This window comes from Gossypium hirsutum, chromosome D11 (assembly GCF_007990345.1).
Source record: "Gossypium hirsutum isolate 1008001.06 chromosome D11, Gossypium_hirsutum_v2.1, whole genome shotgun sequence".
Taxonomy (NCBI): domain Eukaryota; kingdom Viridiplantae; phylum Streptophyta; class Magnoliopsida; order Malvales; family Malvaceae; genus Gossypium; species Gossypium hirsutum.
Window position 1 is genome coordinate 5,041,784 of NC_053447.1, and position 24,703 is coordinate 5,066,486.

Sequence of the window (24,703 nt, forward strand, 5' to 3'; positions counted from 1 at the left end):
TTATTAATTATTACTATTTTTAAAAGAATGCTTAAGGGTGTAAAAGGCTCTTGAATTTTAAAAAGAAGTTCAAATAAGTTTTTTTTTTGCATTCAATTGGGTACCTAAACTGTCAAAATGCATAAAAAATGCCCTTTTAACGGTCAAAGGGCTTTTTTGATACATTTTGGTAGTTTAGGTACCTAATTGAGTCAAAGAGTATTTTTGATGCATTTTGGTAGTTCGGATACCTAATTAAGTGCAAAAAAAAAAAATTTAATTTCTTTTAAAGTTTGAGGTTTTTTATACTCTTGAAGCCTTAAAAGAAATGAATTTCATCTAATTTTTACAATTATTTTAAAACTAATACAAAATGTTAGAGTATTTGAAGTAAAAGTGTATAGAAATAAATAATGAAATTTAAATATATTAAAAATGTATTCAACATTAATATTAAAAAGTTTTTTAAAATCTTAATATTTTAAAATTTAATTATTTAAGGGAGAATATTTGATGAATCATAATCAGTGCATAGGTTTCATGCATTATCAATTAATAATAAGATGACACATTGTCACTCATGTAAAACAAAAAAATATTGAAGGGTTTAAAAATAAATATAAATAATTTTTTTAAAAAAATAAATATTAATTATCATTTTTAAACATAAAAATACAAAACTTGAAATTGAAAACCTCAAAACCGAAATTTGAAACCAAAAACCTAAACCTAAAATTTAAAACTTGAAAGAAAAATAACAAATGTAATTAATATTTAATTATGTTTAATAAGTTAATATTATTTATTTTCAAGTACTTCAATATTTTTTTTACACTGTATCATTTTATTATTAATTAATAGTGCTTGTGAAAACCCTCGATTATCACAGTAATTAAGATATTATTAAAGTTTTTCGTTCAATTTCGTAGTGTTCTCACTTTATTTCTCATTTAAATGCAATTCAAAAATACCCAAAACACTAAATTTTATCTGCCATATCTAAAGAAGAAATATTTAATTGAAAAACCAAAAAAAAAAAAAAACCCGGGTAAGACCAAAGTTTAACAATATCATGTTATTAAAATAATATAATCATCAAAGCTGATATTAAATTAGTACAATAATGAGAATTCACAAGGCAAATGACATTGTAATTCATGAATAATCTGATGAATTGATTTTTTTTTCTTTTAATTAATAGTTCCTATTCTCAGCCAGCATACGTACACCATTACACAACAGACTCCGATAGCCATTTAGCCATATAATTACCAATCGTGTTATAGACCCTCGGCACCTTTTCAAGTTCGACCTCCCAGCGCCGTTGTAGCAGCACCGTAATCCTCCGAACCAGTGAGAGCAATCATGCCTGCCATCAGTTGCAGCGCTTCACTGCTGTTGCTCTCGACTATAATCTGTCCATAAACTTTATCCAAACCAGCAAGAACCACCCACAACTCCGAGTGAAGAACCGCCGCTATGCCAAGCTGCCTAGTAAACACAACAATCCAGCTTAAATGGCAATTGATTGTATCTTGAAGTAAATAGTTTATTACGTCTTGTTTCTTTTCGTTTGTAATGAGATTATTAAGATTTTGTTTTCATTGAAAATTTTATGATATTTTGTTATTTTTCATGTTAGATTCTAGTTGAGAATGTGCTTTCTCTTTGGAGCTTGGATAAATTTCAACATTTTTGTGGTCAGAAATTGCATTAATAAGATTGAAGTTATTAGTTTGTTGAATCTCGTTTTTCTTTTCATTTATAATGAAATTAGTAGGATTCTATTTTCATTGAAAATTATATGATATTTGATTTTTTTTTTCAATGTTAGATTCTAATTGACAATACACTTTCTTTTTAGATCTTCACATGTTTTAACATTTTTGCAGTTACAATTTGCCTTAACAAGATTAAATAATTACTTTTGCAGTATGTCGCTTCAGAGTTCATTGCATTTTGATAAATGGATATATTTTGTATAATTTTTTTTAAAAATAGGATTAAATTAACTTTTTTTAGAATTAATATTAAATTGGGACTAAATTTAATAGTGTCAGAAAATTTAATGCGGATTCGTATTTGAGGTTCCATTCGTTGTGAATCTGATGAAGATAGTAATTATAGCACTGAATTTGAAAATGAGATTTGATTCAGAGCTATCCATTCCACACAAAAATGGTGAAATTATAAAGGGAGCTCGCATAATCCTTCACCCACAATTGACTTGACAAATTTTGAAGCATGCATCGAAACAAAACCATGTTCACCATCACCACAATTAAACAGGTTTATACCCGATGAATTCAAAGCATAAAAGGATTCACAATATTCCAAAACCAGATATTAAATATAATTTCCGTAGAAGTTTGACCGCAAACTGACTCTAATTTTTCAAAAAAAATCTCGTACAATAATAGCTATGAACATTAATGTTCTCAAAACCCTTGAATATTAAATAATAAAATAAAATAAAAAAGCACCACAATCCAGTCTCCAGCTCCAAACATCCTTTTAAGCAACATGGTTCAAAGATGGATTATAAGGAAGGAATTAAGCACCAATTGTCCGCCCACCGCCATCTCCATAGGACCCATCATCTTAATGGTGGTGATACGGTGAAAGGCTAAAATAATAATACGTCAATATCAAGTACACCATCCTACAATGATCCCTAACTCTCCCCACATAAACCAGACTTTGGACTTCACTTAACATCGCACACAAAAAAAGCCAACTAAATGCAAAATGTAGATCACCATCAAAAGCAATTACAAAACTTAGAAGCACTTCCTGTGGACAATGGATGGACCGGATTCATCATACTCACCCTTGGAAATCCACATCTGTAAAGCAAAAACGTCAGTGTCGGACAACCATAACACGAAAGAAGTAAAGCCAAAAATACAAATATAGTTACCTGCTGGAAGGTGCTGAGTGATGCCAAGATAGATCCTCCAATCCAGACACTGTACTTTCTCTCTGGTGGCGCAACGACCTTAATCTTCATGCTGCTTGGAGCAAGAGCAGTGATCTCCTTGCTCATGCGGTCTGCAATACCAGGGAACATGGTTGAACCCCCACTGAGCACAATGTTACCGTAGAGATCCTTCCTGATATCCACATCGCACTTCATGATAGAGTTGTAGGTAGTTTCATGGATTCCAGCAGCTTCCATCCCGATGAAAGATGGCTGGAAGAGGACTTCCGGGCAACGGAATCTCTCAGCTCCAATAGTAATGACTTGTCCGTCAGGCAACTCATAGTTCTTCTCAACAGATGAGCTGCTCTTGGCAGTCTCCAGTTCCTGCTCATAGTCCAGGGCAACATAAGCAAGCTTCTCCTTCATGTCACGGACAATTTCCCGTTCAGCAGTGGTGGTGAACATGTAACCTCTCTCGGTAAGAATCTTCATCAAGGCATCGGTTAGATCACGACCTGCAAGGTCAAGACGGAGGATGGCATGTGGAAGGGCATATCCTTCATAGATTGGCACGGTGTGAGAAACACCGTCACCGGAATCCAGCACAATACCTGTTCCAATAGAGAGAGAATCCAGTGTCAGCATGATTACAAAATATCTATAAAAATGAGAAAGGCTCGTAGAAGTTTCAAGTCTAACAAACCTGTTGTACGACCACTGGCATACAAAGAGAGAACGGCCTGGATGGCAACATACATAGCAGGTACATTGAAGGTCTCAAACATGATCTGAGTCATCTTTTCTCTATTGGCCTTGGGGTTGAGAGGTGCTTCCGTGAGAAGCACAGGGTGCTCCTCAGGAGCAACACGGAGTTCGTTGTAGAATGTATGATGCCAAATCTTTTCCATATCATCCCAGTTGCTCACAATACCATGCTCAATAGGATATTTCAAAGTAAGGATACCTCTTTTAGATTGTGCTTCATCTCCTACATAGGCATCCTTCTGACCCATCCCAACCATAACACCAGTGTGCCGGGGACGACCAACAATACTGGGAAAAACTGCCCTTGGAGCATCATCACCAGCAAAACCGGCCTGCATTACAGACAAAATTAGCTTAACCATAATATACTTTCAGAAAGAAATAAACAATAACCAAGATTTATAACTCAGGGTTAGAGGTGTTCATAGAAAGGGCCAGGTTTGTGTATGATATCATCATAATTCCTATGTGCACAAGCTTGGCTTAGTCCAAAACATGATCTTAAATTTTACCCAAATCCACCAATACTACTTCTATTTTTTAAAATATAGTTTTCATTTAATATTTAGTATTTTTTGGTATTCTATATTTAATTATCATATATATACATATATATTTACATATATATTATATGTATTATATATTTAACTATCATATATATACATATAGATTATATAACAGAAATGAGCTGAGCTGGGTTCAAGCTTTGTATGTAGAAGCCTGCGCTAGGCCCACTTTAACGGATTTTTTTATTTTGTCTAAGCCTAAAGGCTAGGAGTCAGGTTTGCTTTAGTCTAAACATTAACTAACCTTCACCATTCCAGTTCCATTATCACAGACGAGGGGTTGAATATCCTCACCGTCGGCCATCTTTTACAATACTGCAAACAAGAATCGAGGTAGTGAGTGCAGCAAAAACACTTGTCAACGCGTATTATGTGCCCTTCAACTAATCTAGACAAGTTAAATTAAAGACATTTGACAAATCAATATCTAGTTTCTCTATATGGAAAAAGAAGTAAAAAGCAGAAACACTTGGTCAACATTAATTTCTTCAAATACAGAAAATAGAACAGCCCAATATCCTAGCTGTCTATGAAACAGCGCAAACAACTATAGTAGTTAAAATCGTAGGCAACATTTATTTGAGAGAATCTAATCAAGCTACCGTATAATCCGATGAACAACAAATTGAATCAATTAGAAATAAAGATCGAGATTAGAGGTCTTAAAGCTCTTAAAACAAAAACTTTGAAACGTATCGAATCTACACAATGAAAGCATTAATCAGGACAAGTTGGTCGAAGATCAAGTTCAAAACAAAGAGAAACAATCAATTCTCGTTAGATCTATAAAGAAATAGCAAATGAAATGAAGTGGATCGAGCTAAGTAAAGATCCAGCTACAAAAGGAGCAGATCGAGTTAAATCTAACACTCCTAAACGCTTTAGAAACTTCTAGAACTGTAGATCTCAGTTGCATCATAACCAAAACATCAAACTCAAGCATCAAATACACAGATCTGCAGATTTTGAAGAAAAATAAAAGCAAAATATAAGGTTTACCTGAATAAATAAAAGAACGAAGGAGGAACTTCGGAGAAAGAGAGAGAGCGAAGTAGAAGAAGAAGCAAGAACAACGACGCTTTTTTTCCCCTTTACTCTCTTCTCTGTAGTTGTGGTGCAGCTGCTGGAGACGTAAATGCAGTGTGTAAGAGAAGAAAGAAAACCGGTATTTATCTATCTACAATTTCTTTCTTTTTTTTAGGATATGATATTTTTTTAATGTTTTAAAAATAAAATATTTTTCATTTATTTTAATTTAATAAATATATTTAAGATAATAACACATTTTGTACATATATTTTCTTAAAATGTTCAATGAGGTACTTGAACTATCAATATATATTTATTATGATTCCTATAATTATATTAATTATATTGTTTTTTATTAATTATATTGTTTTTTATTTTATTTAGTTGCTCACATAATATTATATTATTCATGTGAACTTGATGATTCGGAAAAAACAAGTACGTATCGAATTTCCATTGATTGATTTAACAATTCACAAACGATATTAACTCTAATGGTAGGTTTAGATGGACGATTTGTGTAAAATAGCAGTAGCGGTGAAATTAAAAAATGTAGTGATACTGTAACGTGAGACAAAGAATAAACTAAACGCACCGCACCGCACTCATTCACCCATCCAAACTCACCCTAGGTATCATAATAAAATATATATTAATAGATAAAATGCGAAATCAAACGTTTTTAATTTTGATATCAAAATCGTAAAAACCCTCAAATTCATCAAAGCAATTAAGACATTATGAAACTTTTCCATTAAATTTCATGGTGTGCTCACTTTATTTCTTATTTAACTGCTACATCTCGAACAAGACAGATTTAATTGAAAACCCCAAAAAGAAAGCTTGGGTAAGACTAAATTTTAACAATATCATGTCATTAAAAAAAAGAATGTGTAATCTACATTTAATTTACATAATATAACCACTAAAGCTGATATTAAATTGGTAGACACTGTAATTCATAAATAATTTGATGAATTGGTGTTTTAAGTTACTTTTATAGAAATTAAGTTATAAACAACTTTTTACTCCATTTTTTTTATAGGTCAAATTTGTTAAGCTGCATTTGAATGTCTTGAATTAGTAAGTTAGTTTATTGCATATTGTTTGTTTTCATTTGTAGTAAGATTATTAGGATTTTTGTTTCATTGAAAATTTTATGATATTTTATTTTTTCAATATTCGATTCTAGTTATTTAGGGGTGTGTGTTCAATCGAATCGAGTAAAAAATTTTTGAGTTGACGAGTCTTATTTTATCATCCTAAGTTGATTTAAATTTTTCGAATCGAGTCGAGTGAAATGTTAGAGTTAAATTAAAAAATTAAACATGTCAAATTAAAATACTGTTACAGTATAATAATTTCATGTTGGAGCACATAAATTTGAAACCATATATATATTTAAAAACTTTTTTAGAACAATATAATAAAAAAATATTTTTGTATGATAAACTTGAATCATTAATTAACTTATTTAGGTCCCAAAATTATTATTCTAGAAATTTTTTAATTTTTTGACTTTCTTTATATGTATGTTTAGAATCTCTTTTTGAAATATTTATAGTTTTTTTTAATTTTTGTTGAAAGAGAGACCAATTTACTCATTTTAAAAATTGACATGGATCAAAAAATTATTTACACCAATCTGTTATTCGAATTATTCGAAATGTAAAATTCAACTCGATTCAAACTTGAAACTCGAATTACTTATATGAGTTGACTCGAATAACTCGATTCGATTAACTTAAGATTCGAATTTTTTTTAAAATCGAATTGAATTTTACTCATCTTTATACAACATGCTCTCTTTAAAATTTGGATAAGTTGTAACATTTTTTAGTGACAAATTGCAATAATAAAATCAAAGTTATTAGTTTATTACATCCCGTTTCCATTGAAAATTATATGATAATGCTAGATCTTAACTGACAATATATTTTATTTTTAGATATCGAAGAAGTTTTAATATTATTAAAAAAGTTGAAATAATTGGTTTTGTAACACGTCACTTCACAGTTTACATCATTTTGATAAATGGATATATTTTGTATAAGTTTTTAAAAATTGGAATTGAATTTTAAAATGTTTAAATGTTATACGAAAATTAACTGATGGTGATAAAAAAATAAATGCGAGTAATTAGATACTTATTTTATAATTTTTTATAATTAAATAATAAAAATAAACATAATAAGTCAACTATAGTGAAATTTACCTCGAATGATAATATTTGAATTTAAAATATATAATAAATTTTTAATTTCAAACCAATTATAGAAAATTTGGATTTTATAACCGCTCATATTTCTGTTAGGGGTGAGTATTCGATCAAGTCGAGTTGAATCTAATAAAAAGATTTTGAGTTAGTTAAGTTGACGAATCTTATTTTAGCAACCAAATTTAGTTTTTTTTAATTGAATCAAGTCAAGTAAAAATTTTCGAGTAAAGTTAACAAATCCTATTGTTTATACTCAATGTTGCGTTTACATGGACCAATTATTTAACTAGTTGGCGAATTACAAGATTGTTTAACTATATAAACAATATAATTGTTTTGCCTCTTAACTTAATGAATAAACATTTATTAAAAGGACGTAATTTTACTTTTTTAACTTTTAACTTTAAGAAATGTAAACATTTATCAAAACGACGTAGTTTTTCATTTTTTTATTCGAATTTTTAAATAACTCGAATTGTGTAATTCATATTCTAGTTAAACCGAAAAACTTACTTTTTTATTTGAATTAATCCAAATAACTTGATTAATTCGGACTATTTAATTCAAAATTTAAATTTTTTAAATCGAATCGAATTTTGTTCACATTAAATTATAATAAAAAACAATGATGGGAAACCAGTGGAGCTCACTCAGGATTTGCTGTTCCAATTAAAAATTAACCCATAAACCACTATTACATTAATCAGAGGATATAAGTTTGGTGTTGGAAGTAGAGGTGCTCATGGGTTGGGTTGGACTCAACTAAAAATTTAGGCCCATTTATTAGGCTAGGGCCAGGCTCGAAAAATGGGCCTAAAATTTTACCTAAGCCCGACCTAGATAAAAATGTTAAAACTTCGGCCCGACCTGGCCTGTCCATATTAATTTTTTATAATTTTAATATATATAATACATCAAAAATACTAAAAATATCAAAAAAAAATCCCAAAAAATGAAAATAAATTTTAAAAATTATGTAGACTTAAATAACACTAAGATAAATACAACTTAACAAGAAAATGTCTCTAAAATAATAGCAAAATTAACAATAAAATAAGTTTTATACAATATCGAAATAATAACAATAAAATAATAGCAATATAATAGTAAAATGATAGCAAAACAGGGAGAAAACAATAAGAAAATAACATATTAAAAAAATAATTTTTTTATCTTTTAGTGAATTTAGGCCAGGCCGAGCTTGGACTAAAAATATCTTACCGGAGGCCTGACCCGTTTAACGGGAGTTATTTTTTTATCCAAGCCCAACTTTCAAACATATATCTTTATCTAAACTCTCTAAATTTCGGGCGACTCATTGGGCTGGGTGGGGCCACCCCACCCAGGTTGAGGTCTAGTTGGAAGTACAATAAATAGACAAGAACAACCAACGAGAAAGGTCTAGCAACAACTATAGACAGCAGTAACAACATGAAAGAAAGCTAATGGAGCCCCAAGCCATGGCTGCCATGCCCTATCTGTTGGAACCCTTCACGATCGGAGACTATTTGCTAAAATCAAAGCTACGTGAAAGTTCTGTTTCCATCGTTTGGAAAGCTGAGACGAAATCAAGCGGTGAAGAAGTGGCAGTGAAGCAAGTTTTCCTTTCCAAGCTCAACAAACACCTCGCCAACTGTTTGGATTGCGAGCTTAATTTTCTCTCTTCTGTTAATCACCCTAACATTATTCGCCTTCTTCAAGTTTTACAGGTTTGTTCCTTTTTTTGGCTTTCTCTCTTTTCTTTCTTCTCGTTTTTCGATTCCAACAGTTGGTTGTTTATGATTTTCCTCTCATTTCTGGAATACCCATTTGATATATTCTCTTCAATCCCACGGTTTGATGGATTAACTGATTCGATTTCTCTTTGTCAACTTGAAATTTTGGTTGTTTTGTAGCGATTACTGGGGACTGGGCAATTTATTAGTCAATTTCAATCCTTTTAATTTTTAAACATATGTTATAATTATTTAAAAAAAATTGTATAATGGTAATCCTAGCTCTAAACAAATGAAAAAGCTCATAAGTAATGCCGGTAATATTAAATAAGACCCTTATTCTAGTTTCTGGCAATGCTTCTCCACCAATTGGTTTGTGTTGGTATTTGATGTTATAATTTGCTTAATAGATAATACGTTAAAGTCAAGTATCAAGTGCTGATTATTTAGAATACATTGTATATATGTTTTTCTACTCTAATTTCCACATAAGAATGGGCTGATTTTTCTTTAATTTTCAGTCTGAAAGTTGTTTGTTCCTGGTCCTTGAGTTCTGTGCTGGAGGAAACCTAACCTCTTACATCCGACGTTATGGAAGAGTTCAAGAGCAATTAGCTAGGAGATTCATGCAGCAACTAGGTAGCTATTTTTATTTTTATTTTTATCTGTCATATCAAGGTTTCTTCATTTAAACATTATATCAGGAGAAGCAATTCGTTTCCTTTGCAGGAGCCGGTTTGGAAGTATTGCAGTCCCACCATATCATTCACCGAGACCTGAAACCAGAGGTATGGAAAGCATTATCTTTATCATCGTTGCTGTACCTTGCCATTTTGCATTTGTAACCTTACATTATAAGTTTTCTGGGATGCACCCTGATTTTGCAAGCAAGAGCTTTTATCGTATTGTGATCGTATGGCACTATTTCTCTCTTGTTGCACCGCCTACATTGCAGTTGGCCATTCCTATCCTCTTGGTTTTTTTCTCTGCAAGTAGTGAGAGCTTCCTTCTTTTCCTAGGATAGCAGGCTGTGGCTGGTTACTGGCAAAGTAAAGAACAATTAAGCCAACATATCCTAAATCCCCATAGGATGTTATGAGGTAAACCTATGGAGTTAGCCAGGGTAACCTCATATAATAAGTGACCCTAATTTGGTGCCAGAATTGACTTTAAGGTTGAAGGAACTTGATATGTTGGTGTATTCACAACCCCAAAGAATACTAGAAGTTTAGAACTCAGTTTTAATTTTTTGTAATTCATCAATAAATGCAAGTCATGGTTTGCAACTACGTTTGCCATATGACATGTGATTTCTGAGTAAAGTTTTCAGATTAATAGTTCCTTTAATTCAGTTAACCATGGTGCTTTTGTTGGAGTAGAACATTCTACTTTTGGGCTCCAAGGATGATTTGGTGCTGAAGATAGCGGATTTTGGTCTTTCAAGGTAAATATCATTTTAGGGGAGCTTACAGGATGGGGTAAGTTTGGATAGTATTTTAGCTCTAGTACTTTTGCCGCAAAACTGAGAAGATCCCTAACAAAATTGTTACAGAAGGTTTAGTGGAATTTTTTTTTCTTTGTTTTCCTCTTTAATTGCTGCCCCACTTTTATGTTGGAGGTAGAAGCCTAGATCCAGGCAATTATGCTCAGACGGTATGTGGGTCTCCTTTGTATATGGCGCCAGAAGTTCTACAATTTCAAAGTTACGATGAGAAGGTAATGACATCTTTTCTTCTTTGATGAACACTTTTTCCTATCTATTTCTCTCATTCTCTGTTTCCAAAAATTGTGAAAAGGAACATACTGAAATTTAGGGCTTAGCCATAGGTTGACATGTGGAGCCTTGGTGCAATTCTTTTCGAGCTTCTTAACGGTCTCCCGCCTTTCCATGGTAGAACTAGTGTCCAGGTAAGAGTTTTGACCTAACAAATTCATCGACTTGCGTTAATGTTTTTAATGTTTCCTAAAAATTCTATTGACCTCAGCTGCTGCAGAATATTAAGTCATCCACATGCCTTCCGTTTTCTAAGCTCATTCTTCCTCGATTACATCCCGACTGTGTCGACATGTGTTCAAGACTCCTTTCTGTGAATCCAGGTCTAGCATTACTATTAAGCATTAACTTCATACATTCCTGACCCCTGAAGGTATTTTCTCTTAAAATCCGTAACTTGGATTTTTGCACGGTTGCAGTTGACCGCCTGTCATTTCAAGAATTCTATCAACATAGATTTTTGAGAAAAAAGGGAATGGGAAAACAAAACAAATAATCATCTCCTGTTCTTGAGATTTGAATTCATCCCGAGATAGAAACTGATGAGGCATCTTCATACGCTTTAAGTTAAGCACACTGGGCAACTTGGTGCTTCAGCTAAATCGTTTCCGATATGTACTTCTCTATTAATTTTATGGGCCATTGTAGAATATGCTCATTACATCACCCTGGAACCGGACATGAAAATACCGAAAACATTCTCGAATTGTAAACCATGTTTGTGGCATCGCATTTTGTATTGACAACATAAATGAACTTGTATATACATAATCTAGTAGCCTGTTTTTGTGCATGATAATGATTTCTGATATAGCATTACTGTATTCATAACAGTTATGCTCTTTATACTCTTTATTTTGAATAATTGGACATCATATTGAAGTTGAATTCATCTTTCCTCTGTGCATTACAATGAAAGAACAATTCTTGTATATTGTAGTCACAATGTTGAGAATTTAATCCTTGTGAAATTTATTTTCTTCTCCTAATTTTTTGTGGAGGCAAAAAGGGGTCCTTTTTAACTCTACACGGCAGCATTTTGGGGCTGACCCTTGAATTTCAGTTGTTGGAACAGTCAGTAGTTTCTTCAACACGATTTTAATGATAATCCAAAGTAACTTCAACACGATTTTAATGATAATCCAAAGTAACTTCTGTTGGTAATGCAACGAAAATAATGCATGTTTGATTGATGAGGATTTAGTGAAGATATTATTATAGGTTTTTATGTATTTTTACCATTTTACTCTTCAGCTAATAGTATAAGTAAGTGTTATCTTTTTCATTTTTGAAAATTGATCTTACTATGATTTCTCGAGAATTCTCGAGAAGAACAACATGAACATAGAAGATGAAATTTATTGGTATTACTCTTCTCAGTATTTCATCTAAAATAAAACTCTATTTTCTCTCGTGTTTTCAAAAATCTCAAAATCACTTTGCATTAATGGAAGATTGTTGGTAATGCAAAGAAAATCATGCATGTTTGGTTTGATTGTTGAGTACTTAATGGGACCGTTGAGGATTTAGTGGAGATATTGTTATGGGTTTTTTACAACCTCAATACAAAAACTGATTTTACATGTAAATAAACAGACCCTAAGTCACACACAAAAAAATCATAGGCACAATCACATAACCGAAGAGAGAACCTTTTCTTTTTCACCTTAACCAAAAAACCTGAAAGAAACATTTGAGATAGCAGTCCAATGAAACCTCAGTCTATTATTTGCAAAGTAGAGATTATTATGAAAATGCAGCAGCATCTCAAACCCTGAAATCTGTTCACAGGCATTGTACAAGAATTACAAAAATAACAAAAATTAAACTCCTCGAGTCCTTCCCAATTGGCGACTTTGATGACCAACCACACAACTCATTCTTCAGGCGAATCTGAGCGGATGGCTGATATCAAAGCAACGATACATATGTCAGTATAATACTTGTTAGAGACCGTATCGGAAAATTTCATTTTGGAAGGGGATTAAAAGAACCAGAGTAGAACAGGCATTAAGCAGTGATGACAGATTGAAAATTGAGCAAAACTACAAGTACTATCACATGGCCGATGACGATAGTTGGATAAGCAACATAATAACGGTTCAATGTTTATATCTTAGGGATGTTGCTATACCTACAATTATTCCCTTGGTCTGGGAGGAATGGCGAATCTATGCTCACACTGATCAAACAGGGTAAGTGTAGCTATTACTAAACAAATTAATGGAATTTGACCAAATTGCAAAGTGTTTCTTGCAATTACCAGGATCAATAATATCTTGAAAAGAAAAGTAACAGAATGGGCAAAAGGACATATACAGAGACTAAGCAAATCATAAAATCCAAACAACAAATAAAGGAGTTACATGATGCTGCATAGATACCTAGAAATCTACAGAAAATAAGAAATGCGACTTCATCTACATACCTTGAAAGGAATAAAGACAGTAGCAACATGGTAGGAAAAGAATAAAGATAATTTGCAGGAACTGCAAAATGACAATGGGTTCATGCCAACTTCCAAAAAAACTTCCGAATCAGTACGTGTTCATTAAAGATTTAAGCTATATAAATCACCTTAACCGTGACATCACTTATCCGGTATCAAGTTGAATATCCCACGCACCAAACTAAAATTACTACAATTTCACCACATCATATCTATTCACTCCACCAAATAAGACAATGTCAAGGACAGTAAGGTTGTGTTACGTGTCATAGAGTAGACCAAAGTGCTGAACTACTAAGCTAGAGAGACAAATATTTGATCAGATCAAACAAGGATTCAAAGGAGGCTCTAATTTGGTCTGAGCAACTTGTTTCAGCTGGCTAAGTCAGGTGAAACTCTACGTTACTTTACTCAAGCAAGCTCAACTGTGTGTCGGATACAGTATATATCTGACGTACATAATTAAGTTTTCATGTATTTTGAGGATGTAAGTAATCATATCTGATATCCCCATATCCAACACATGTACTTCAAATAAATAAAGCAAGATAGAGCAAACCCCATCCCCAGCACGCGAGATATAAGCAGTATGCTGAAGGAGTTTTAGGTCAAACCCCACAACAAACAAAGAATTTGGACGCCACAATGTCAAACCCTAAACTATTTATTTTTAATCAATTATTGCATTACATTGAAGCAAGTTTCTAAAACATACTGAGAAAAAAAGCATCGAACAAGGGCCCCAAAAATTTCAAAGATTTTTTTAGTTTCATTTTAATTTCAATTTTGTGCCTTTTTTTTTCTCCCCGATTCTTTTCTTTTCTTCCTTTTGCTATAAAAACTAACAATCAGTCGATCACATGTCCAATATCAAAAGAAGATTCACAACCAAACCATGAATCGATTCCAGCATAATAGATCATATATAAAATTAATCCCAATTAGAAGGAACTAATCATCCAAAAATAACAAGGAAATTATATAAAAAATGAAAACCCAGATCAGATTATGGAAAAGGAGAAAAAGAGAAAGACATACTGGGCTTTTCAGGCTTTCCATCAGTCCACTTGGAGATGGAGAAATGGACTTTCTCACGAGAAAGGGCTTCAGTCTTATAAGGTTCCTTCAAGCAGTTTCTGACGAGGTTGGCGCATATGTTGGAGTAGGTGATATATGTCATCCCCGCTGCACGCCAGAACGGCACCGCCGCGTTCGAAGCCATTTTCTTCGGTGGTTGTTGGTGGCCGCGAAAAATACACTACAGAAATAAAGGAGAGAGATCTTCGCCGTCACTCTTTAGCAACAAATGGCCAATGAGGCCTTTTATTTATTTATTTTATGTCTTCCGTTTTGGGCCTCTGGGCTCTGCTTCACTAGATCTCCCTTTTGATCTGTGATTTTAAATTAATTTCAAATTTTTTATTCTAAACTTTTTAAAATATAAAAAATTAATATAAAATCTCAGAAGTATATTTAACCCTTTGTCACTATATTTTTCTATTTATTTTAAGAAAAATATTTTTTTATTTTCTTACCAAATCTACTTGTAAAAAATATTTTATATGTTTAGTATTACTTCTAAGCAGGACTTAAGGCAAGTTTGGTTCGCTGTAATGGAATAGAGGTGTAATAGAATAGATGCGTAATGGAATAGAGGCGTAATAGGTAATTCTTTTGTTTGGTTGAATGGAATGAAATAGAGGCGTAATGGTATTCTTGTGTTTGGTTGAATGGAATAGAGGTGTAATAGCATAAGGAAAAAAACTAAAATGACTAAAATACCCTTAGCAGAATTTTTTTAGGTAGATGATTATTGTTATTGTTATTAAATTTTAATATGTTAATTAATATAAATAATAAATAATTTAATCATATTTTAACACAATTATTATTAAATATAATTTAATAAAAAATATATAATTTAATAACATTCTTAATATAATTTTTCTTATATTAATTTACTTAAATTATAATATATAATAATATAAAAATAATATATAATCTCATTTATTATTTTTAAACCGCAATACAAATTTAATGTGCTAAAATATCATTAGTGAATCAAATAATTTAATTATTCTACAAAAAAAAATTAGAAGTAATAATAACTTGAGAATTATATTTTACATAAATATAATATTCAAATATTAACAAAAGGTTACATGATTTTATTAATTTATATGTCATAATCCATATGTTATAAAATTTTACAACATCAATAAGTTACAACATTACCATTGAATTTCTTCACAAAATGATAATCCAAACCAACAGGGTCAAATAAACATAAATAAATACATAAGCATGGTTGTTAGAGCTCAGAGAAGGCACCCTCTGTGTTCCATTCAAAATTAATAATAAAAAATATTTCATATGCCATCCATGATGCATGTTGATCAAAACAATTCAACTTTTCTTTGTCCCATTTCAATTGTTGGAAACTCCATCATTCACGTTTGTTGTCCTTCAATTTCAATAGCAGCAAGCTGCTTCAAATGGCATTAGTGTAGATTGGATGACTTGACTTTGCCATGGAGCTGATATGAAAATTCATCCATTTGCCTCAGCTCTGCAATTTATTTCCCAGCAACGGTCGAATGAAGGTGGATTCCATGTCATTATTTTTAGACACTGAATAGATTGGTTCATTTTCAGACAGATACTTGCTCTCTTCACTTTTTCCTAGGATAACCAGATACAATCCAGCCATTATCAATGCTGCTCCTACTACCCTGCAAGTTTCACATATTTTTGCAAGCTATATTCAATGTCACTCCAACCCTGCAAAGTATGATTGTAGGCAACAATGTATGGTTAAAAGTTAAGGCTTACCCTCCCAAGTAGAATTCTTCACCCGATGTAACAGTAGCTATTAAAGCCGCAAGTCAAAACTCAGTGCATTTAAGTATGACTAAAAATAAGTCAAAACTCAAAATTGAAATCACAAGCATAAAAGGCTGACTCAATCTAGGAAACATAGGAAACAAAAACATGTAAGGACAACCAAATGAAAATGGAATTAAATTATCAAAAGTCTTACCAGCCATAATCATTAGCAGTCTTCAGACACTTTTTTAACATTTTGAACATCTTACCAACATTGAACACACTAAAGATTGCTTAAATATGTTAACAGAACAAACACAATCATAACAATTTCCACCAGCTCTTGCAAAAATGGAGAAAGCATCACACAAGCAATTAATGTAGCAAATATAACATAGAAACACAAGACTAAAAGATCCTTAAAGCATATATCTTATCGCTTTCTTAACTATTCTATGTCAAGCAATTGATCTTGGCAAAACATATGAAATGGGCAACACTAGAACAAATATTTCATCTCGTTCAAATGGCCAAATCATGCAAATAATGAGTCAATTTCCTAGAAAAGAAAAAATGTTACCTAGTAATTTGTGTATCTATGCCATGTTCTGCTAATAGTCATGTCATCATCGTATAATAATTCATAATTTACAGATTTTGAATAACACATCTTCTTGTCATGTTTAAGTTATTTATCTGTGTATGAATATTATGTATCATTTCATCTCTAATATTGCTAGTTCTAAAGGGAAACTCTCAATATCATAATTAGATAGCTACAAAATCATTTCATCTCTAATATTGCTAGTTCTAAAGGGAAATTCTCGAAATCATAATTAGGTAGCTACAAAATCATACATAAATTAGACTCAGTACCTTGCTTGTCGATTTTCATGTCTGAACTAACCTGCAAAAGACGATGAATCAGGCCAGTTCAAAGATGCATATTTGTACCATCAGACTTAACCGAACTTGGAAGTATCTTCTCATCTAATCGACCTTCAACAATCAATTCCGTTGACTGACACGAATAGACCGGATCTGCATAAATATAATGCTTGAGATTTTCAGTGCCGACACCTAATCTCAAACTTCATGGTTGTTCTTCAACTTTAAATTTCAAATTATATTCAAAAGACCTAATTTTCAATTTTCATACCTTTAGCTTCAGAGCTGGGAACCCATTTAGCAGTAACCAGTGTATTGACATTCAAGGATGTGGCATCTACATTGTCATTTACAAAATCAGAAAACAAGTAAAATAATTGACACCTCCAATGAATAACTTATCTCGAAGTCATGCCAGCATACAAAGCAAATGATCCATCAAAATAGGTTTTGAGACTAGTCCATTGTTCTTTTAAACATGCATAACAATATAAACAACCTCAAATTTAGCACAACTCTAGGAGAGTAATTTCAATGGAATCTAGAATGCAGAATCATCTGCAATGCAAATGCAAGCTTCAGCATGCTAATACTACTACTGAAATTGCTTCCTATGGAGACAATCAACCTGAACTTTTCACTTTCACAAATCGATAACCAATAAACATAAAATGCCCACAACTTAGAATTTTAAGGCTATTTTTAGTACCCACATTTTTTTCTAGAAACCCAGACAAAGACACCAGAACAACCAATCAAAAGGGTACCTAATCGATCCCAAATATTCGATTAAGGGAAATAAAATTAAATCTGATTTGCAAACTATAAATCGGGTGAAATATCAAGTAGTTCCAGAAAAGAATAACTTCAAAATCATTTCTTCCTAAGCACCCAAGCACCGAAATATAAAATCAAACAATAAATCGTGAAATGGGTGTGAGAAAAAGGGGTGACCTTGGAAGGATCGACTTTGGGGAAGCTTTTGACAACGTCGAGGACTCTGTCGATTACTTCTTCTAGTAAGGTGATCTTCGTGCAATGAGAATAGCTGGAGGAGACTCCATTGCGATGGAGCTCTTGAAGCAGTTGGCGTTAGGGTTTGAACAGGCAACCGAATGTGGCGAAGTACATCGGCTCTTAAACTGCTTCTGTTTGATGTTGAGAGGGAGATGGTGGAGGTCGATTTCGGGTAGGGAGGGAGGGGTAAACAGAGACTGATTTGGGAAGACATCCGTAATAGGGCTAATTGTCGTTTTGGGAAGGGAATATAAAAGCAGAGAATTTGGGGAATAGGTCGGTAATGTAATAGGCACATAATAGGCATTACAACGAACCAAACACGGGACTAGGTGAGGCGCACGGAATAGATGGGTAACTGCATACCCATTAGAGCGAACCAAACACGCTGTTATTGAATAAAAATATTCTTAAACAATATATTTTTGAGAGAAAAAGTATTTTTTCCAAAACAAAAATTAGTCCAGAAATACTTTTTCAAAAGTTGAAATTTTTTCTATATACGTCATATGCACACCCACGAAATGGTTGGGTGGAAAAAAGAATTTTGCTAAGAAACATTTTTGTCTTCAAAGAAAATAAACTAGATATGAGAGAATTTAGTTTTAGAAAAAATATAGTAAATTTATTTTCTTTTAAAAATACTATAAATCAAAAAGAGAAAAATTGTATCCAAATAAGTTTTATCATATCAAAGTCTGCTATTCTAGCATGGTTCTGTCTGCCGCCTCTGGCACGAGTTTAGGGTTTTGTTTATTTTTGGGGTTTCTGGGTGTTTTTTTTCTGTTCTTCTTGTTTGATTCTCTACGTTGTTCAAGGATATCTCCATTCTATAAATTGGTAGGTGTGGAGCATTTCTCTGGTTCTCAATTCCTGCAATCATGGAGACTGAATTAGCATAATTATCGCTTAATGAAGAAGAAGAAGAAATTTTGCAGATCCAAGAAGATCTAAGGACACAAACAGAGGTGGGAGATTACCAGCTTGTGGGATGTTTCTTAACAGCAAGTATTATAAATTTTTCGGCTATGAATAGTACTTTAACAAATTTATGGCATCCCATCTGTGCGGTGCAGATCCGAGATATGGGGGCAAAAAGGTACATTTTGAAGTTTTTTCATAGCATGGATATGGAGAGAGTTTTGAAGGGTCTTCCGTGGACTTTTAACAATCATTTATTAATTCTGAGCAAATTGCGAAGAGGTGAAGATCCGCTTAAAATACATTTAGTTTATGTGCCGTTTTGAGTACAAATCCATGATGTTCCAATTGGTTTATTTTCTGAGAGTTTAGCGAGGCTTTTGGGGAACTTTATTGGAGTTTTCCTACAGTATGATGGTTCAGATTTGGGTAAGGAAAATCGCAATTATATGAGAGTTAGGGTGCAGATTGATGATAGGAAGCCATTAAGAAGAAAGAAGCAGGTTATGTCTAGTGGAGTATGCTCGTATGTCAAGTTCAAATATGATCGTTTATCGCTATTTTGTTTTTTCTGTGGTCGTTTGGGACACAATGACTCTTATTGCAGGACAAAAATTATGATGGGAACAGATTTCACAGAGATGGGTTGGGATTTATCTTTGCGAGCCCCATCCTATAGAGCTCTATCAATGAACAGTATTTGGCTACAAGAAGAAAAGGACGGTGACAGGGAAGGAAGTTGGATGAAAAGCAGATCAAAGGGGCTGAACCCAATGAATGGGGATCCAAAAGGAAGTACGAAGAAAACCATTGATCCTATACTGGAGTTTAGCTTAGAAGGGAAATGATCAGCTATCGATAAACAGAAAGAGAAACTATGGCCCCATCAGACGTATGATGGATCATGATCTGGAAGATGAAGTTATAATGGGGGGAATGGAAAAAGTGAAATAAGGGTGAGATGGAAGGTCAAATTCTTTTATCATCGGCGGCTACCAAAAGGTTAGCCGACCAGGAGCAATGAAAATCATAAGCTGGAACGTCTGTGGTTTGGGGAGACAGCGGACGGTTAGAAGACTTCGGTATTTACTGAAGTTAAAAGCTCCCCAAATAGTCTTCTTTCTGGAGACAAAACTCAATAGAAAGCAGATGCAACTAGTGCGTAGGAGATGTGGGTATCTCAATGGTATTGAAGTCGATTCTGAACGTACAAGGGGAGGATTATGTTTAGCATTGAGAACTGATGTTGATATAATTCTTCGTAGTTTTTCTAAAAGGCATACTGATGTGTTAATTGAAGATAATGAAAGAGGAGCAAAGTGGAGACTTACTGGATTTTATGGATCTCCTTACGTACAGGACATGAATGATTCATGGGAAATTTTTAAGGGCTTAGCTACAGGATTAGACATTCCTTGGCTGGTTTATGGAGATTTCAATGAAATCATGTATGGATTTGAAAAAAGAGGAGGATTACCCAAAGACGAGAGAAGAATGGAATGTTTTCGGAAAACACTTGACGGTTGTCAATTGTATGATGTGGGTTTTGAGGGAAGTTGGTTCACTTGGGAGAGAGGTAACCTACCAGAAACAAATATACGAGAACGACTTGATTGAGGAGTTGCTAACATAGGTTGGATTACAATGTTTCTAGAAGTAAAGGCCCAACATCTTATCCACTCGTTCTCAAATCATTATCCTCTTCTCATCGATACTACTGAAAAAGCAGTGAAAGTATGGAACAACAATTTTAAATTTGAAGCTTGGTGGCTAATGGATGATTCTTTCATTGAGGTGGTTCAAGGTATATGGGAGAAATCATCAGGGGAATTGTTGTAGAGGTTGGAGAGTTTGAAAACAGGATTAAAGGAGTGGGCCGGGGAAATTCAAATCAAGAGGAAGAAATCTAAACAGACTCTTACAAAAAAACTTGGGGAGTTGGTTGACGCTGAAAGGGATGATAAGATCTTAGCTGAGCTGATAAAGACAAGAATAAATTTTAACTTTGAGATTGAAAAAGATGAATGCTACTGGGAACAAAGAGCCAGAATAAATTGGCTGAAATTTGGGGGCAAAAACACAATTCTTTCATAGTCAAGCTTCACAATGGAAGAGGAAAAATTCTATTCATAAGTTGGTGAACGAAGAAGGGAGAGAATTGGCGCTTATGTAGGACATTGAAGAAGCTGTGCGATCTTACTTTCAAAATCTGTTCTCGACTGGAATAAGAGGGAATTATGATTGTATACTATCGTGGATTGAGCGATGTATTCAAGTGGAAGACAATCAAAGTCTTACAGCACCATATACAGGAGAGGAAATCACGGAAGCAATTTTTGATATGAGACCAACGAAGGCTCCAGGGGAGGATGGTTTTCCAGCAGTTTTTACCAGAAGTGTTGGCAGATTTTGGGAGAAGACGTCATATACTTTTGCTCCCGAATACTGAATGGAGATATGGAGGTTAGTCCTATTAATTCTACAAATATTGTTCTTATACCCAAAGTTAATAATCCATTGTCAATGACGCAATATAGGCCGTTTAGTCTTTGCAATGTACTTTATAAAATTATTGCGAAGGTAATAGCTAATAGACTTCGAAAGGTTATTGGAAAATGTATCTATGATGCCCAAAGTGCTTTTGTGCCTGGTCGGTTAATTTCAGACAATATGATGCTAGCATATGAAGTATTGCATAAATTAAAACAGAAGAGACTAGGGAAAAAATGATTTATGGCCGTTAAACTTGATATGAGTAAAGCTTATGACAGGTTTGAATGGAGTTTTATAGAAGAAATCATGATAAGAATGGGGTTTGATCTTAACTGGGTGAGGGCCACTATGAAATGTGTCTCTACCGTTTCCTACTCTGTAGTCATTAATGGACATAACGGGGTAAAATTTTCGCCAACCAGAGGATTGAGACAAGGTGATCGTCTCAGCCCGTTTTTATTTCTTTTATGCGGTGAGGGCTTATCGAGCTTATTAAAACAGGCAACGAAAAGAGGTACCTTAAAGGGAGTGAGGTTTAGTAGGAATGGGCCAGAAGTTTCCCATCTTTTATTTGTTGAAGATTGCATTTTGTTTGGAGAAGCAACAAGCAGGGGTGCTAACATTTTCAAGGATATTTTAGATGAATACAAAATTCAGTCGGGACAGTGTGTAAACTTTGAAAAATTTTCAGTATTTTTTTAGCAAAAACACGTTGGAAGAGGATAGAAGACAGATTATAAATTTGATGGGGGTCTGGAGGTCGAATGAACTAGAACGATATTTGGGGTTGCCCAATATGGTGGGTCGAATGAAGAATGAAGCTTTTCAAAGTCTAAAGAACCGGTTCAAAAAATGCATCGACAATTGGAGTAATAGATTTCTATCATAAGGAGGTAAAGAAGTTTATATAAAGGCCATTCTACAAGCTATTCCAACCTATTCGATGGCTTGTTTTCTATTTCCTATAACGCTATGTGATGAGTTGGAAAGCATAGTTGCTAAATTCTGGTAGTAGAAAGGAAAGGGCAGAAGAGGAATATATTGGTGTAATTGGAAAAATCTCTGTTCATTAAAAGAAAACAGTAGGATAGGCTTTCAGAATTTCGGCCAATTCAATATTGCGTTATTAGCGAAGCAAGGTTGGCGTCTTATTAATTACCCAAATTCTTTATTAGCCAGAATTTTAAAAGCAAAGTATTACCCGCACTCTAGTTTCTTAATTGCGAAGCTGGGAAACTTACCTTCTTTTACCTGGAAAAGTATCTGGGCTGCAAAGGGTCTTCTCCAAAAAGGGATGTGTTGGAGAGTGGACAGAGGGGACAACATCTCGATATGGGAAGATAGCTGGATTTAAGGGGTTGATAAAATTGATGCACATAAAAGAACAAACAGAGGTGAAATACAGTTAGTTTCGGATCTTATTGATGTTTCAAACAGAGAATGGAAATTGGAATTGGTTAATAATACCTTTCAAGAGGACATTGCTCGAAAAATTCTTCATATTCCCCTTGTAGAGATTGAACATGAGGATTTCCAGGTTTGGAAAGGAGAATTTTCTGGCGAGTTTTCAGTCCGCAGTGCCTATAAACTATTAGAAGATGCTAATCTGGATCTTAAAAACTATTTATTATAGACCGAAACAAAAGAATTTTACAAGAAACTTTGGAGCCTACAGATGCCATCAAAAATTGCATTTACAATCTGGAGGATCTCTTGGGATTTTATTCCAAACTTTGCTAATCTCAGAATCAGGAGAGTTGCTACAAATGACAGATGCCCCCGATGCAGATCTGAAGTTGAAGGAAGCCTCCACGTCTTCCGAGATTGCCTTATGACAACTGAAGTCTGGCATTTGTTAAATTTCTAATGGATTATGAATAATACGAGTCAGTCTTTGTGAGAGTGGCTAACCTGGGTTTTCAAGAGGAGCAACAGCGGCCAATGTCTACTTTTCTGTTATGCGTTATGGTGGTTATGGTTCTCCAGAAATCAATTAATTCATGAGAGGAAAAACACAACATGAAGGGTTTTAGTACTTAATATTCAAAGATATATGGCAGAACAGGAAGGATTAAAAGCTTTAAAGAATAATGAGAGAATATGCAGAAGCTATGGAGTACAGGAGGACATACCGAGAGTCAGGAACCATTTTGATGCTGCGTACGACAACAAAACTTTCAGATCAGCGTCCGGCATGGTAGGATGGGATCTGAGGGGAAACTTAATGGTGTTAAAGACGGTTATCCATAGAAATGTTCCTTCTCCTTTCGCGGTAGAGGCATATGCATGTTTAGATGGTACAAAGCTAGGGATTTCACTAAGAACCCAGTCAGTAAAACTTATAGGGGATTCAAGAACAGTAATAAGAAAATGTCAGGAGACTTCCACAGGCAAATCAGCAATCGGAGCCATTATCAGAGATATTCAGAACAAGAAATCTGATTTTCAAGAACTCATTTTTCAGTATATTCAAAGATCGGAGAACTCATATGCTCACAGATTAGCAAAAAATGCTCTTGAGAAAGGAGAGACTACTTATCTGAGGGGAGAAGAACTGGACCGCCATGCTTTTGCCTCGGTAAGAATTTGGTCAAGAAATCCAGATTAAAGATTTGATTCACAGAAGAAGAAATCAAAATAGATAGCAGAATGAAGTATTAATGTCTTGGGGACTGCTATCAATGGAACGCTAGGAACTTTGGAAATGACGATTCAACAAACACTTTTTGGAATCCAACTGTTTTAGATTTGACTGGGTTAGGTTTTAAGTAATTTTAATTTCATTTATTGTTCTCTAGTTTCCATTTAGTTTAGTAAGAAGTTTTGATAGTTTTTCAATTTAGGGTCCGTTTGATTGCCAGTAAAATAATTTTCGTAAAATGATTTATTGCAATGATTTATTTATAAATAAATAAATCAAATTAAATATATAATAATACTCAATTATTAAGCTATAATATTAACCGTCATAAATTAAAAACAACCAAAGTCAAATAAATTATTTGTAATTGTGTTAAAAAAACCAAGGGTTGAATAATTATAAATTTAGCTTCCAAACCACAATTAAAAAATACTAATCTATGTATTTATTTAAAACATATAAGATGCATTTACCTACCAATATGAAACTTTGGATCTTT

General features: G+C 33.4%; 4 protein-coding genes across 37 annotated transcripts; 1 reads left to right on the plus strand and 3 right to left on the minus strand.

Moving 5' to 3' along the window:
* Positions 1 to 2,720: 2,720 nt before the first annotated feature.
* On the minus strand, positions 2,721 to 5,242 carry LOC107911663 (actin-7-like). The gene is given in 5 exon segments (NM_001327051.1): positions 2,721 to 2,825; positions 2,900 to 3,513; positions 3,606 to 3,999; positions 4,478 to 4,548; positions 5,233 to 5,242. Coding segments are annotated over 4 exon segments (1,134 nt in total). The 5' UTR covers positions 4,538 to 4,548; positions 5,233 to 5,242; the 3' UTR covers positions 2,721 to 2,759.
* Positions 5,243 to 8,873: 3,631 nt separating this feature from the next.
* LOC107911664 (serine/threonine-protein kinase ATG1t) lies at positions 8,874 to 11,762 on the plus strand. 2 transcript variants are annotated; one of them, XM_041105643.1, is made up of 8 exons: positions 8,874 to 9,189; positions 9,717 to 9,834; positions 9,925 to 9,983; positions 10,575 to 10,639; positions 10,818 to 10,911; positions 11,023 to 11,103; positions 11,190 to 11,292; positions 11,389 to 11,762. In XM_041105643.1, exons 1-8 carry the CDS (start codon positions 8,926 to 8,928, stop codon positions 11,463 to 11,465), a joined length of 861 nt encoding a protein of 286 aa, XP_040961577.1. In that variant the 5' UTR covers positions 8,874 to 8,925; the 3' UTR covers positions 11,466 to 11,762. The 2 variants fall into 2 exon arrangements, with proteins under 2 accessions (XP_040961577.1, XP_016695028.1); XM_016839539.2 differs by having other exon boundaries at positions 8,875 to 9,189; positions 11,181 to 11,292.
* An 843-nt stretch (positions 11,763 to 12,605) lies between these two features.
* Positions 12,606 to 14,806, minus strand: LOC107911665 (ATP synthase subunit epsilon, mitochondrial). The gene is made up of 2 exons (XM_016839540.2): positions 14,457 to 14,806; positions 12,606 to 12,874 (listed from the first exon to the last, which is right to left on the minus strand). Exons 1-2 carry the CDS (start codon positions 14,638 to 14,640, stop codon positions 12,846 to 12,848), a joined length of 213 nt encoding a protein of 70 aa, XP_016695029.1. The 5' UTR covers positions 14,641 to 14,806; the 3' UTR covers positions 12,606 to 12,845.
* Positions 14,807 to 15,565: 759 nt separating this feature from the next.
* On the minus strand, positions 15,566 to 24,394 carry LOC107911666 (uncharacterized). Of its 33 annotated transcripts, none has more exons than XR_005920973.1 (10): positions 23,696 to 24,394; positions 23,475 to 23,543; positions 23,237 to 23,401; positions 23,031 to 23,119; positions 22,805 to 22,907; positions 18,087 to 19,022; positions 17,404 to 17,469; positions 17,152 to 17,285; positions 16,251 to 16,287; positions 15,566 to 16,150 (listed from the first exon to the last, which is right to left on the minus strand). XR_005920973.1 is itself a non-coding variant. In XM_016839541.1 (5 exons), exons 3-5 carry the CDS (start codon positions 18,454 to 18,456, stop codon positions 17,179 to 17,181), a joined length of 543 nt encoding a protein of 180 aa, XP_016695030.1. In that variant the 5' UTR covers positions 18,457 to 19,022; positions 22,805 to 22,907; positions 23,031 to 23,144; the 3' UTR covers positions 15,566 to 17,178. The 33 variants fall into 33 exon arrangements, 1 of the variants encoding a protein (XP_016695030.1); XR_005920967.1 differs by having other exon boundaries at positions 16,251 to 16,385; XR_005920970.1 differs by having other exon boundaries at positions 23,031 to 23,144.
* Positions 24,395 to 24,703: the final 309 nt, after the last annotated feature.

Bases quoted from the DNA above. Each gene is read 5' to 3' on its own strand.
- LOC107911664 (XM_016839539.2), top strand. From the start codon at position 8,926: ATGGAGCCCCAAGCCATGGCTGCCATGCCCTATCTGTTGGAACCCTTC. The intron at 10,640-10,817 runs GTAAATATCATT...TGTTGGAGGTAG, and splicing joins GCGGATTTTGGTCTTTCAAG to AAGCCTAGATCCAGGCAATT. The intron at 10,912-11,022 runs GTAATGACATCT...GCTTAGCCATAG, and splicing joins TTCAAAGTTACGATGAGAAG to GTTGACATGTGGAGCCTTGG.
- LOC107911665 (XM_016839540.2), bottom strand. From the start codon at position 14,640: ATGGCTTCGAACGCGGCGGTGCCGTTCTGGCGTGCAGCGGGGATGACA. The intron at 12,875-14,456 runs GTATGTCTTTCT...CTTTGATATCAG, and splicing joins TGGAAAGCCTGAAAAGCCCA to CCATCCGCTCAGATTCGCCT.
- LOC107911666 (XM_016839541.1), bottom strand. From the start codon at position 18,456: ATGCCTATTATGTGCCTATTACATTACCGACCTATTCCCCAAATTCTC. The intron at 17,470-18,086 runs GTCACCCCTTTT...ATGACAATGTAG, and splicing joins CCAAAGTCGATCCTTCCAAG to ATGCCACATCCTTGAATGTC. The intron at 17,286-17,403 runs GTATGAAAATTG...ATATTTATGCAG, and splicing joins TCCCAGCTCTGAAGCTAAAG to ATCCGGTCTATTCGTGTCAG.